The 13,052-nt window shown below is 42.5% G+C and overlaps 1 protein-coding gene across 1 annotated transcript in view; it reads left to right on the top strand.

Annotated features, from left to right (window-relative positions):
• Positions 1-9,983, top strand: part of Arid4b (AT rich interactive domain 4B (RBP1-like)) — a 105,786-nt gene extending 95,803 nt beyond the window's left edge. Inside the window, exons 21-24 of the mRNA XM_013014563.1 lie at positions 603-716; positions 2,969-3,184; positions 5,128-5,274; positions 8,238-9,983. Coding sequence (XP_012870017.1) covers positions 603-716; positions 2,969-3,184; positions 5,128-5,274; positions 8,238-8,365 — 605 coding nt within the window. The 3' untranslated portion in view covers positions 8,366-9,983. The remainder of the gene's footprint in view (positions 1-602; positions 717-2,968; positions 3,185-5,127; positions 5,275-8,237) is intronic.
• Positions 9,984-13,052: the final 3,069 nt, after the last annotated feature.

The following is a 13,052-nucleotide window of genomic DNA, read 5'->3' on the forward strand; positions in this document are numbered from 1 at the left end:
GTTCAAAGCCAGGCCGGGCAGGAACTCCGTGAGACTCTTACTCCAATAAACCACTAGAAAACCGGAAGTGGTGCTGTGGCTCAAGCAGTAGAGCGCTCGCCTTGAGCTGAAGAGTGCAAGGACAGCACCCAGGCCCAAAGTTCAAGACCCACGACCAAAAAAAAAAAAGTTATTTTCCCAAAATTTTCCTGAAAATATATATTTTTTTTTTTGGTCCAGTCATGAGGCCTGAACTCTGGGCCTGGGTGCTGTCCCTCAGCTCTTCAGCTCAAGGCTAGCACTCTACCACTTGAGTCACAGCGCCACTTCCAGCTTTTTTCTTTTTGCTTATATGGTACTGAGGAATTGAACCCAGGGCCTCAGGCTTGCAAGGCAAGCGCTCTACCACTGAGCCACCTTCCCAGCCCCCAGAATTGTCTTTTTTCTTTAAAGAAAAAAAGATTTTTTTAAGGTTTACTATTTAAGAATTTGGCTCTATTAATGACAGCTTGAGATTTCTGTTAATTTTATGATGGTTTACATATCACATGAAGAATGTGTCATTTTCGGAACTGTTCTTAGTTTGATTCTATTTTGTCTTCGTTGACTCTTCTCCGTCACAGCCTGCACTGGCCAGAAGAGGGTGAAAGATGCTCAGGGAGGAGGAAATCCACCCAAGAAGCAGAAACGAAGCCATAAAGCAACTGCAGTGAATAATGCAAAGAAGGGGAAAGGCCGTAAGTGTGAACCACCCCCCACCCCAGATTCAGAGCCCAGAAATGAAGAGTTCACTAGGAAGTGGGCTCTGAGGTTATGGAATAGTTCCACTAAGAAAGGTCACACACCAAAGCTTTGCAATTTCCAGAGTAATTCTAAGCAAATAGGGAATATTCCGCCTTGCTATTAGTTGCTGGTGAATGATCAGATAGTCTTTTTAAAAATAATATCTAGCATAATGGAAACAATTTTTTTAACGTCTCATTAAATACACCATGCATTGTGGCATGCTTCTCTATATTTTGCAGTTTTGATTGATTGATTCGTTTTTGTACAAGTCCTGAGGCTTGAACTCAGGGTTTGTGTGCTGTCCTGGAGCTTTTTTACTCAAAGCTGGTGCTCTGCCACCTGAGCCACAGCTCCATTTCTGGCCTTGTGGTGATTAATTGGAGATAAGAATCTTCTACCCTACAAGTTACAGGCCTGTACTACTAGCACTCAGCTCATATTTTACCTTTTGTTACAGTGAAATGGGTTAGTGATTCTTCAAGGCAAAATCTGCAAAGAAGTAAACAATCATGAATCTTCGTAGAAGTAAACAATCACAATAGCTTTAAGCCTGCATGTCACCTGTACCCAATGCTCAGTAGGCTGAGGGAGCAGGATCACAACTTTCAGGCCAGCCTGGGCTATAGTGAGACCCTGTTTCAGAGAAGACGTGGCTTTAGAGGTATAATTCCAGTCTGACATTCCTTTCCAGTGCAACTTGCCATATGACCTTAAAAGCAGCATACAATGCTTGTACAAAGTATATTTTACTAAAAACTAACAGTAACCCTTGTCCTCAGCTTGCAGAAATTGTAATACTCTATTTCTCCTGAGGGCAGCACATCTGATCTCTTTTGTAGACAAAGAAGTAGCAAATGTGTGAAGAATTGTTTTTCAGGCATCCCACACTGACCTCCTGCTGCTCTTCCAGGAGATTCCTGCCACTCCACTGCCTGACCTTTGCTAGCAGCTCGCTTGGCTGCACTGCAGTGCAGAAAAGCTATTCGGCCAGCTCCCTGAGGTTCTGCTGAGCCCCTATGACTTCAGGCGGTGAATATGGCATCCCTTGGGTCCTGGGTTGGCTGTGCTCAGCAAGGCCATGACAGGCGGGCCGAGACCAGCCACTGCACAGCGTGGGGCCAGCTTTGGGTGGCATAGGAGTTGCCAGAGCTGTCAGAGAGGCAGTGGGGGGCTGGGAGACAGATGTAAAAGAAGAGTAGAGTCTCTTTACTCCAGAAGTGCTTGCTTTGTGTTTTCCTTATCTTGGAAGTACTTTGTAGGTTTTCAGAGCCTATTTTTTTGTGGAGGGTGGCTATTGTAGTTGAGGAATGATAAGTACTTGGTATAATTGATAGAATAGTTAAAAAAAATTTAACATTATAATGTTTTTTGTCTTTATGTCTTCACCATTTATATTAGGAGCATAGCTCAAGTGTTAGAACACCTAAGAACAAGTATAAGTCCCTGAGTTCAAATTCTGGTACCACTTCAATTAATTTATCAACATCCAGGGAGATACAGCTATTGTGTTCTCTCATTTTAACTATTGGGTTTCATGGCAAAGCAGAATGAATTAACCATTCTCTAAGGATAATAAAGTAGAATAACTGATGAAATACAAAATAATATTATGTACCTAGACAGAGCTAATCTCTAACAGATGCATTCTTACCACCCATTCACTGGTAAGCTGTCAAAGTTACCTATTTCCATTTTACACTGCAGTATCATCAGCAAAGGCAGGATTGGCATAATTATTACAGAGACTTCTGGGTTCTTTATGTATGGCTGATGATTTAGTAAGCTATACCTTAGGAGTTACTTAAGAAGAAATTCATTATACATCTAAAAATTGAGAGTATTTTTCTCAAGGAATTATTTATTGAATATCATGTTCTCAAGGAGTTGGGAGGTGTGCATGTAAATAGCCCACATTTAAATGAAAGTTTCTACCACAATAAAAAGCCATCATATAATCCCTTTATATTTGACAGTCTGCATAGTAGAATGAAAGAGTAGTGTGTCTTTAATTTTTTATAAGACTATTACTGGCAACTTTAGATAACAAAGCTTTGCTTTTCCTTAACTGCATGAAGAACTGTCTTCATGTGTGGTTTTCTAATTAGGTTGTCAGTAAACTCAGTTAATTTTAAGTTGTCTACTGTAATAAGTGGCAACTCTATTACTAACTTTTTGTTTACTATACCCTTTCTTTTTCTTTCAGCAAACAGTAGTGATAGTGAAGAACTTTCAGCTGGTGAAAGTGTGACAAAGACTCAGCCAATCAAGTCAGTCTCCACAGGAATGAAGGCCCATAGTACTAAATCTCCTGCAAGGACACAGTCTCCTGGAAAATGTGGCAAGAATGGGGATAAGGACCCTGATCTCAAGGAACCCACTAATCGGTTACCCAAGGTTTACAAGTGGAGTTTTCAGATGTGTAAGTAAAGTACCTTGCTCATCGGGCAGCAGATATTTCATCCTACTTACACAGTGGTAGGCATGGGAGCCACTGCCTGAATTTTCTTTTTCCTTGCCCTGGGGCTTAGACTCAGGGCTTGGACAGTGTTCCTGAGCAATTTTACTCAAAGCTAGGTGCTCTACCACTTGAACCACAGCTCTATTTCTGGCTTTTTGGTGTTTGACTGGAGATGGGAATTTCATGGGCTTTCTTGCCTAGTCTGGCTTTCCCACACAGTCTTCAGATCTCAGCCTCCTGAGTAGGCATAAACCCACTGGTGTCCAGTTTACACATATAGTTTTGATGTTTTGCTCTCCTGTTTCACTTGTATTTGTTTTAGTAGTATTAAGGATTTAATTTAATAGGAAGGTCTCTACCACTTGAGCCACATCCCTTCAAACATTTTTTGCTTTAGGTTTTTTTGTTGTTTCTTTTTTTAACCAAGAGCATTTGTTATATGCCTAATGTGAGAGTGGCAGGTTTTTATTTTTTTTTTGTTATTGTAAAGGTGATGTATAGAGGGGTTACAGTTACATAACAAGAGTACATTTCGTTTTGGACAGGGTCACCTTTTGTTATTTTTTTTAATATAGTCTAACTTATTTTTGTCAGAGATCAACCTCAGACCATGATTGGGAAGGGGGGTACTCCCATCTCTACCACCTGAGTACCTGGAATTGTAGGTTGTCTAATTACAGTGCTTCCCAGCTAAGTATGAATTTTTAAGCTGTAGTAATACTATGTGTATGACTAGAAATTTTAGCATAGATTGTGGCACATAAATAACTCCAGCATCAGGAGGTAGAGATAGGAAGGAGGATCATGATTTTGAGGCCAGGCTGGTTATATAATATGACCATATGTCAAAAAACAAAAGAAAAGCCAGGTGCTAGTGGCTCACACGTGTAATACTGGCTACTCATGAGGCTGAAATGAAGACCAAGATTTGGTCTTCATTCCTAGCCCAGGCAGGAAGTCCATGAGACTCTTATTTTTTTAAAAAATGCTGGACATGGAGCTGTAGCTCAAGTAGTAGAGTTCTAGCCTTTTGCAAAAAAACTCAGGAACAATGCCTAGGCTGTGATTTCAAGCCCCAGGACTGGTGCAAAAACAACAACAACAAACCTGCACACTTGGCTCACACCTCCTATAATCCTACCTATTCAGAAGTCTGAGATAATGAAGATGACAGTTTGAATCCAGCTGAGGCAGAAAAGTCCATGAAACTCTTCTTTCCAGTTAATCAACAGATTTTTAAAAAATTAGGCTGGAAGGTGGCTCAGTGGTAAAGAGTGCATACCTAGCTTGCATGAAGCCCTGGCTTCCAATTCCTCAGTACCACATAAATAAAAAGCCCAAAGTGGTGCTGTGGCTCAAGTGGTAGGGCGCCTAGCTTTGAGCACAGAGAGGCTCAGGGACAGTGCCCAGACCCTGAGTTCAAGCCCCAGGACTGGCAAAAAAAAAAAAAATTAAATGCTGGATTAGAGGAGACAAGTGGTAGAGAGCCAGCTGTAAGTGAAAAAGCCAAGTGAGAGCTCAAGTACCTGAGTTCAAGTCCCAGTTCTAATACACACACAGAAAAAGGGAAGCAATCAAAAATTCTAGCATTGGTCATAAGGTCTTTGAGTCTGAGCATATTCCTTCAACAGACATTGCACATTTATTATGTGCCACATTCCAGGATAGAAAGTAAATATGTGGGAGGCAAATATTTAGAAGTGTAGATCACACTTGCCCCAAATTCTTGATCTTCCTGCATTAACCTACTAAGTGCTGGGATTCCAGACGTGCACTCCTATATCTTGTGAAGACTTTAACTTTTATCTGCCTCACTGTCACTTCTCAACCATACTATATATTCTTTCTTTTTTTGCACTATTTTTTTCAAAATTTACATAGTAATGAAATTTTTACATTGACAGCGGACCTAGAGAATATGACAAGTGCCGAACGCATCACAATCCTTCAAGAAAAACTGCAAGAAATCAGGAAGCATTACCTGTCATTAAAATCTGAAGTAGCTTCCATTGATCGGAGGAGAAAGCGTTTAAAGAAGAAAGAGAGAGAAAGTAAGCATTTTTTCCTTTTTGTTGGAATAAGCCTTTATCTTTAGAAAAGTTTTTGACTTTATTTTCCTCATCTGTAACACAGATTATTTGAAATCATGAAGCTCCTAAAGTTTGACTAAGACAATTTTAAATAGTAGAAAGCACTATCAAGCAAATTGAATAGGTTACTTTATTTTAAAAGTACTTTGATTAACAGATATTCTTCCACCTCTAATGAAACATAGTATGATAATTAAAACTTGAGGTATTTATGTTGTCACCTTCCAACATTTAACCACTTTTTCTTAAAATGAAAACATTTAGCCAGGTGCTGGTGGCTCTTGCCTTATAATCCAGATAGTCAGGAGGCTGGGATCTGAGGATCTCCATACAAAGCCAGCCCAGGCAGGACAGTTTGTAAGACTCTTATCTCCAGTTAAACACTAAAAAACCTGTAAGTGGAACTGTGGCTTAAGTGGTAGAGCGCTACCCCTGAGTAAAATGAGCTTAGGACAGTTTCCAGGTCCTGAGTTCGATTCCCACTACCAGCACCAGAAATAAAGAAAGCATTCAGATCTTTTAGCTATTTTGTGTTCATTGATAGAATATTGTTGAGTATGTCTAGACATACTCCTTTCTGACCAGTACTATAACCACTACCTAATCTGTCCGTGTGACCACTCTCCCACACTCTCCCCAACTTCTGGTAACCACTGTCCTACTTTTTTCATCCATGAGCCTAACTTGGTTTTCACAAATGAGTGAGATAATGTCGTACTAGTCTTTCTATGTCTATCTTACTTAACATTGTGATTGCTGGTTTTATCTGTATTGCTGCATATAACTGGATTTCATCCTTTTATGCCTATACTTTTTCATTACCAGGCAGGCACCTAGGGTGATTCTATACCTTAGTTATTGTGAATTAATCAGATATAAATGTCCCTGTACATACTTACCTTAAATCCTTTTGGTATCCACTCAGTTGTAGGAATGCTGGGTCATGTGGTAATTGTATTTTTAACTTTTTTGAGGAACTTTCATGATATTTTCCTTTGTTGGCTGTATGAGTTGTACCAACAGAATGTAACAGCTTTCTCCACTGAGTAGGTTACTTTAGATTACAAATAGGACATTTTTATAGAGACCTGAATGACAAGGAAATAAGCTAAAATATTAAAAGGACATCCTAAAGACTTGATGTCTTAAAAGAGTAGAACTTAGCCAGGCGCCAGTGGCTCACGCCTGTAATCCTAGCTACTCAGAAGGCTGAGATCTGAGGATGATCACAGTTCAAAGGCAGCCTGAGCAGGACAGTCCGTGACACTCTTATCTCCATTGAACCACCAGAAAACTGGAAGTGGTGCTGTGGCTCAAGTGGTAGAGCGCTAGCCTTGAGCTGAAGAGGTGAGGGACAGCACCCAGGCCTCAAGCCTCACGACCAACCAAAAAAAAAAGAGAGAGTAGAACTTTTATTTTCTCACATTTCTAGAGACTAAAATTCCAAGCTAAGATGCCAGCAGGTTTTCTTTCTCTGAAGCCAATTATGGTTGATCATAGATGGCCATTTTCTTGCCATGTCCTTATGTAGCTACTGTGCATTCAGGGAGATCTAGTGTATCTTCTTTTTATAAGGACACCAGTTCTGTCTCAGTTATTAGGGCCTTTCCTTCTATCTTCAAATACAGTCATAAAGCATGTTAATGTTCTCATAGGGTTTGGGCATATGCTGTTTAGTTACAACAGAAGGCAGAGGGAAGCAGAAGTCTAAAAGAGTAAGTGTCCATTTTGAGCCATGCTTCTTTCCTGCAGAGAACTGCCCTGTGTATTAAAGTTTAATTTGTTTCAATAAATATTTGCAATTGTTCTTTAAAGCATTATTTGGAGCTAGTACTAGGACTTGAACTCAGGGCCTTGCACTCTTGTTTGGGGGGGGGGGCGGTCATGGGGCTTGAACTCTGGGCCTGGGTGCTGTTCCTCAGCTCTTCAGCTCAAGACTAGCGCTCTACTGACATGAGCCACAGTGCCACTTCCGGCTTTTTTTTTGCTTATGTGGTGCTGAGGAATTGAACCCAGGGCCTCAGGCTTGCAAGGCAAGCGCTCTACCACTGAGCCACCTTCCCAGACCCAGGGCCTTGCAGTCTTGTTCAGCTTTCTTACTCATGGCCAGCACTGTACCACTGAGCCATGTCTCTAGCTTTTTGCTGGTTGGTTTGGAGATCGAATCTAGTAAACTTCTCGGCCTCAGTTGGCCTTCAAAGGTGATCCTCTAGATTTCAGTCTCCTCTGTAGCTAGATTACAGACATGAGTCATCATGAGCCTCCCATTCTTTCACAGTAAGTGTTCATAAGAAAACTTCCAGTGGCAGAAAACTAGACAAATTAGGGGAGAAATTAACAGACTTGTCCTGTTTGATTTCACAACTCCTTTAGTATTTGTTGAAGAAAACAAAGGCTATATTTAAATTGTATTATATAAACAGGATCTACAATTTTCCTCCTTTCATCTTTCCCTTTTTCCTCTTTTGGCAGTGCTGGGGACAGAACCCAGGCACTTGAACAACTAGGCAAGCATTTCACCACTGAGCCATGCCTGCTGCCCTGTTCCTCAATTTTGATCCATGAAAGACGCATCCCTGGCTCTCCTTTATTTCTCTTTGTAGTTTGGCGTGGTCTAGAAGTCTGAGATATACTAGCGGTCCCTTTTTTTTGTGTGTGTGTGGTATTATGAGAATTGACTGCTCTTAGTTTATGGTGTATACTCTGGAGACAGTGGCAGGAGACTCCTGAGTTGGGAGGTGAGGCTGAGCTACAGTATGAGACCCTGTCTCAAAAGGGAAAGACACAAAAAGGGTATAAAGCTTGTAGTTCAAAGAAAAAAGTTATTTCCAAGCTAAATGATTTTGGAAAACACAACAAAAAAGTGCTTTCCTTTTTTTCCATTGTTAGGCATGCTTTCTAAATCCATGGCTTGGTCTCCTTAGGTGCTGCTACATCCTCTTCCTCCTCTTCACCTTCGTCCAGTTCAATAACGGCTGCAGTTATGCTAACGTTAGCAGAGCCATCCATGTCCAGCACGTCACAGAATGGAATGTCAGTTGAGTGCAGGTGACAGCAAGATCTGCTAGAGCACTTTGCACTTACTGGCTGTTGGGGGCCACGTCTTTTTATACTGCACAGTGGCACAAAAAAAATCAGACAAGCACTATTTTATATTTAAAAAAAATGTTTCTTGAAAAGCTGACTTGGCACTTAAGTGCACTTTTTTATGAAGAAAAAGTACAATGAACTGCTTTTCCTCAAGCAATAATTGTTTCCAACTTGTCTGGGAATTGTGTGTCTGGTAACTTGAAGGCCTTCCACTGTGGCAAATGGAGGCTTTTCACTGCCTGTAGAGACAATACAGTAAGCAGAGTAAGGGGCGGGCCAGAACATGTTAAGATAACTTACTGTATATGTATTCCCTTGTATTTTGTTAAAGCTGGAACATTTGATATTTTTCCATTTATTTATGAAAAAAATAACCTATTTTCATTTGTACAAGCAAATTGTTTTTTAAAGCAAGTCACCATATGGTGGCTCTAATTGTATAAGTCAAGCACATGTAATAAATTCAAAACCTGCAGTTAACAGGATATTAGACATCAATCCTGGTAACCAAATACTAAAGATTCTCTTAAACAAAAAATAGACTGCACATGTTTACAGATTTGAATTAGGCTAAAAGGTCTTTGCAGTGGCTTTTCATGCCCCTTCAATTGGAATGGAACTACTGTACTTTGCCATTTTTCTATAAATCAGTATTTTTTTTTAATTTTGATATAATACATTGTGTGAAAAAAGAAAATGGCTAATAAACTGTATTAAATCTTAAACGATGTATAAAGATTGTAGCCAGTTCAAAATGTATATTTATTCATAATGAATTATAACAGTTATATTTTTGTGTTTTCTTGTAAATGTTTCTTTTCCCTTAAATACAGATAATTCATTTGTATTGCTTATTTTATTATGAGCTTACAACAAAAAGACTTCAGGAACAAACTGTACTAGTGTGGCTAAAGGTTGATTATATGACCTGTCTAACAAAGATGGTTGTTATTTTAAGTATAAATAGCTAATTGGGGTAGTAGGTCTATAAAGTTAAATGCCTTGTATAAAATCCAAAACAAACAGGAGATTGTTTTCACTTGTGTTGACTTTATGTTGTATGATTCAATCTATGTTCTGTTTGGCACTTGTATTTAATTCCTCACCTTTGTAAGACATTTGTATATTGCGGATGTGTTCATTGAAGCTATTTAATACCTGGCACTGTTAATACACAGTCCTTTATTGTACAGACTGTTTTACTTGTAGTTCTGTGTGCTTTTTTTGAATGGGGCTGGCATGTTTTATTTGTTTCTGGCAGTACGACATTGAGACTCTCGAAACGTTTTGTTGTAGATGCTAACGTGTCAGAATCCTTACTCTTTACATTCAACTTTTCTAAGAAAAGCATTTTCAGTCTTGTAGTGTGTGCTTACAGTAACTAATTTTGTTGAAAATGGTTTCAAGTTATTCAAATGTGTACAGGACTGTAAAGATTTGTTGACAGCAAAATGTTGAAGAAAAAGCTTATAGAATAAAAGCTATAAAGTATATATTAGGCTCTGCAAACATGAAGAATTATGTAATATATTGTACAAATGTAAGCAAAGGCTCTGAAATAAAATGCCATAGTTTGTGAATCCTTGATTTTTGTTTCTAAAAGATGAAGTAATTTTAGTTTGTGATGACTAGACTATATATATATATATATATATATATACATATACATACACACACATATGTATGTGTATGTGACACATATTACATGAAGGTTCCATCCTTAGCAACCCTAAAGAAAAATCCATTAACCATGTTAAGTAGGTATTTTAGGCTGTCTGAAAGCTTCAATTGCATATAAATATTTTTGTTATGACTTAAGAGACTTGTCCAAAGAAGAACATTAAAATGTTTTCCCACTAAAACATTTTTCTTGAGACAGGAAAATGGTTATGTGTTTCCCAGGCTGGCATTTAACTCAAGTCCTCCTGCCCTAGCCTCCAATGCACTGAGGTTACTGACCTGTGCCCCTACACCCAGCTTTGTTTGTTGGTTTCTTTTAAGGTCTCCAGTGATTTCAGTTTTATTTTTTAATGTTTTACCAGTACTGGGGCTTGAACTGAGGGCCTGAGCATTGTCCACAAGCCAGTTTGTGCTCAAGGCTAGCACTCTACTACTTGAGCCACTGTGCCACTTTAGCTTTTTTTGAATAGTTTATTGGAGATAAGAGTCACAAACTTTTCTGCCCCGGCTGGCTTTGAATCACTGCGATCCTCAGATCTCAAGCCTCTTGAGTAGCTAGGATTATAGGCGTGAGCCACCAATACCCGGCTTTCCAGTGATTTTAATGTACTTCTGGTGAAGAGCTATTATGTGGCCTTAAACTATCTAAAGTTAACAATACAGTTTTTTGGTCTTAATATTTAGTGGATTTCTTTTTACTAAGAGAAAACCCTCTTTTCATGTTAAAGAAAATAAAGTTCTGTAAGTTACAAGACAATTAAATGTTAATTTAGGGACTATGTTTGCAATTCTGTGTAACAGTGCTTCCCAAAGTGAGTTCATAGTATACTGGCCACTGAAAATGCTGTGGAAGTTATAGATAACATGTGTTCTTATAAGCCAGTGTTTTGATGGAGATTAATCATATTTGCACACTTAAAACAGAGAACAATTAGCCAATTCTCTTTCCTGTAATCCTAGCTATTCATATGTCGGACACCTGGAGGACTGTGGTTTGAAGTCAACCATGGCAGAAAAGCCCATGAGACTATCTCCAATGAATGAACAAAAAGTAGGGTTGGAAGTGTGGCTCAAGTAACAGCACAACAGCCATAGGCAATAAATACAAAGCACTTGAAGCCCTGTGTTCAAGCCCATCGCTGGCAAAATCAAGCTTCAGGAAGGCTTGTGGAGGGTGATTAATAACCTTGCTAACTTAACCTTTATTGTTTTCATTCGTGTCTGGTCACAAACTTAATTGGGTCTACAACTGAAACCATTCTCCATATTCCAACTTGTGCTGGAATAAGTGCTCTTGTGGCCTTTCTTCTGACCTGCTCCAAAGGATCTGGGAAATTCATTACACTACAAGAGCTTCACCTAATTTTACCCCTGCTCATCTAAATTATTTACATTAGTTTGCCAAGTTGAGTTTGCTGCAGAGCTGTCCCTAAGAGTGGGATTTCCCTGTCTGTCTGGGGAGTGGAAATCTCGGTGTCAATTATCGCCTGTAATCCTATTGAGGAGGCTGAGATCGGAGGATCACAATGCAAAGCCAGGCTGGGCAGACAAATGTCCTAATGAGCCAGCAACAGCAACGAAGACCCAACCAAAAATGTGTGATGTGGCCTTGAATTAAAGCCTGTGTGTGTGTGTTGGGTGGAGGCTGGTATCGATTCATTGTGTAAATGAAACAACATCCAACCTGAACCATGAGGAAATGTTTAAAGGGAGCAGCGCTTGAGCACACAGGCGTGCGGTGACTGGCTTGTGGTGACTGGCGGCGTGGACAGGTGAGGGAGTGCCCTGCCCTGGGGCGCGCGGGCGAGGCTGCCAGACCCATCTGTAGACTTTCTTTACGAAAGGGCAGACCCATCTGCACCCGGACCACTGGCGAGGGCGCGGCCGCTCCACGAAGGCTGGCCTCCCGCAAGAATCCCTGCGGCCTCCTGAGGGCCTGGTCCGCTGGTCTCCCGCATCTCCTTGGAGACGGTAACCACCCCGTCGACGCCTTGTCCCGCACCGGCGCGCTGGTGCCGAGGTAGGACGTGCTGAGTGCAAGCAGCCCCGGCTGGTGACCCGGGCCTTGGTGTTCAAGCTGGGCTGAAGCCGGAGGCCACGCGGGCGGGAAGTGCTCGTTGGGTGTGCGGGCCGTGGGGCCCACCGGGCGTGGTCGGGCGCGGATCCGGACGGGCGGGATGGAAGGGGATGGACGGGGATGGACGCGGTCCGCATCCAGTTCCCTAACGCACCTGGTAAAGGTCAGTTCAGCTCACGCTAGGCAGGCGCAGCGCCCGGGGGTGCGGTGTGCGGATGTGCGATGTGCGCGGGTGTGCAGTGCGGAAGCACGGGGGCGCGATGCGGTGCGCGTCCCCAAGTCTCCGCCGGACGGGTGGGGTTTGAACAAAGCGTTCTGCCTGCGGAGCGCGAGGTCCTCCTAAAGCCGGCGCCGGGCCCGCAGGACGGGGCGGCCGCCGACGGGATCGGGAACCTAGTGAGAGGCGGGCGGCTTGGGAGCCCAGCCCCGGCCACCCAGGGCCGAAGGGGGCGCAGCTAGGCGGAGCCAGGCAAGCGCGCCGAACCACGCCGCGCCCCAGCCGAAGTCAGAACCCTCGACGCCTTAACTCTGGCCACACTCCGACAGCCCCCGGCGATCCAGTGGGGCGGTGCCGAGCGTCAGGTCCCAGCGCGGGGGAACACGCCGTCGGCTCTCGAGCGGCCTCGGCGGCTGGAGGCGGGCGTGGCCTGTGCCTCGGGGTGTGGCTGAGAGCGGAAGTGCCCGGAACCCGGAAGTTTGTGTCGCTTCGCTGTACCAAAGATGTCCTCGCCAGGTGAAATGAAGCGGAAGAGCAAGCGGATCCCGGAGTCCGGGTGAGTGCAGCGCGGCCCCGCACCGCCAGTCCAGGGGCTCGCCGTGCGCGGGCCGACGGTGGGCCGCGGCTGAGCTTCGGGCATGTGTTTGCAGACGGGGCCCGGACGGCGCGCGGCCG

The sequence above is a fragment of the Dipodomys ordii genome, unplaced genomic scaffold, assembly GCF_000151885.1.
Source record: "Dipodomys ordii isolate 6190 unplaced genomic scaffold, Dord_2.0 Scaffold24, whole genome shotgun sequence".
In the NCBI taxonomy this organism is placed as follows: Eukaryota; Metazoa; Chordata; class Mammalia; order Rodentia; family Heteromyidae; genus Dipodomys; species Dipodomys ordii.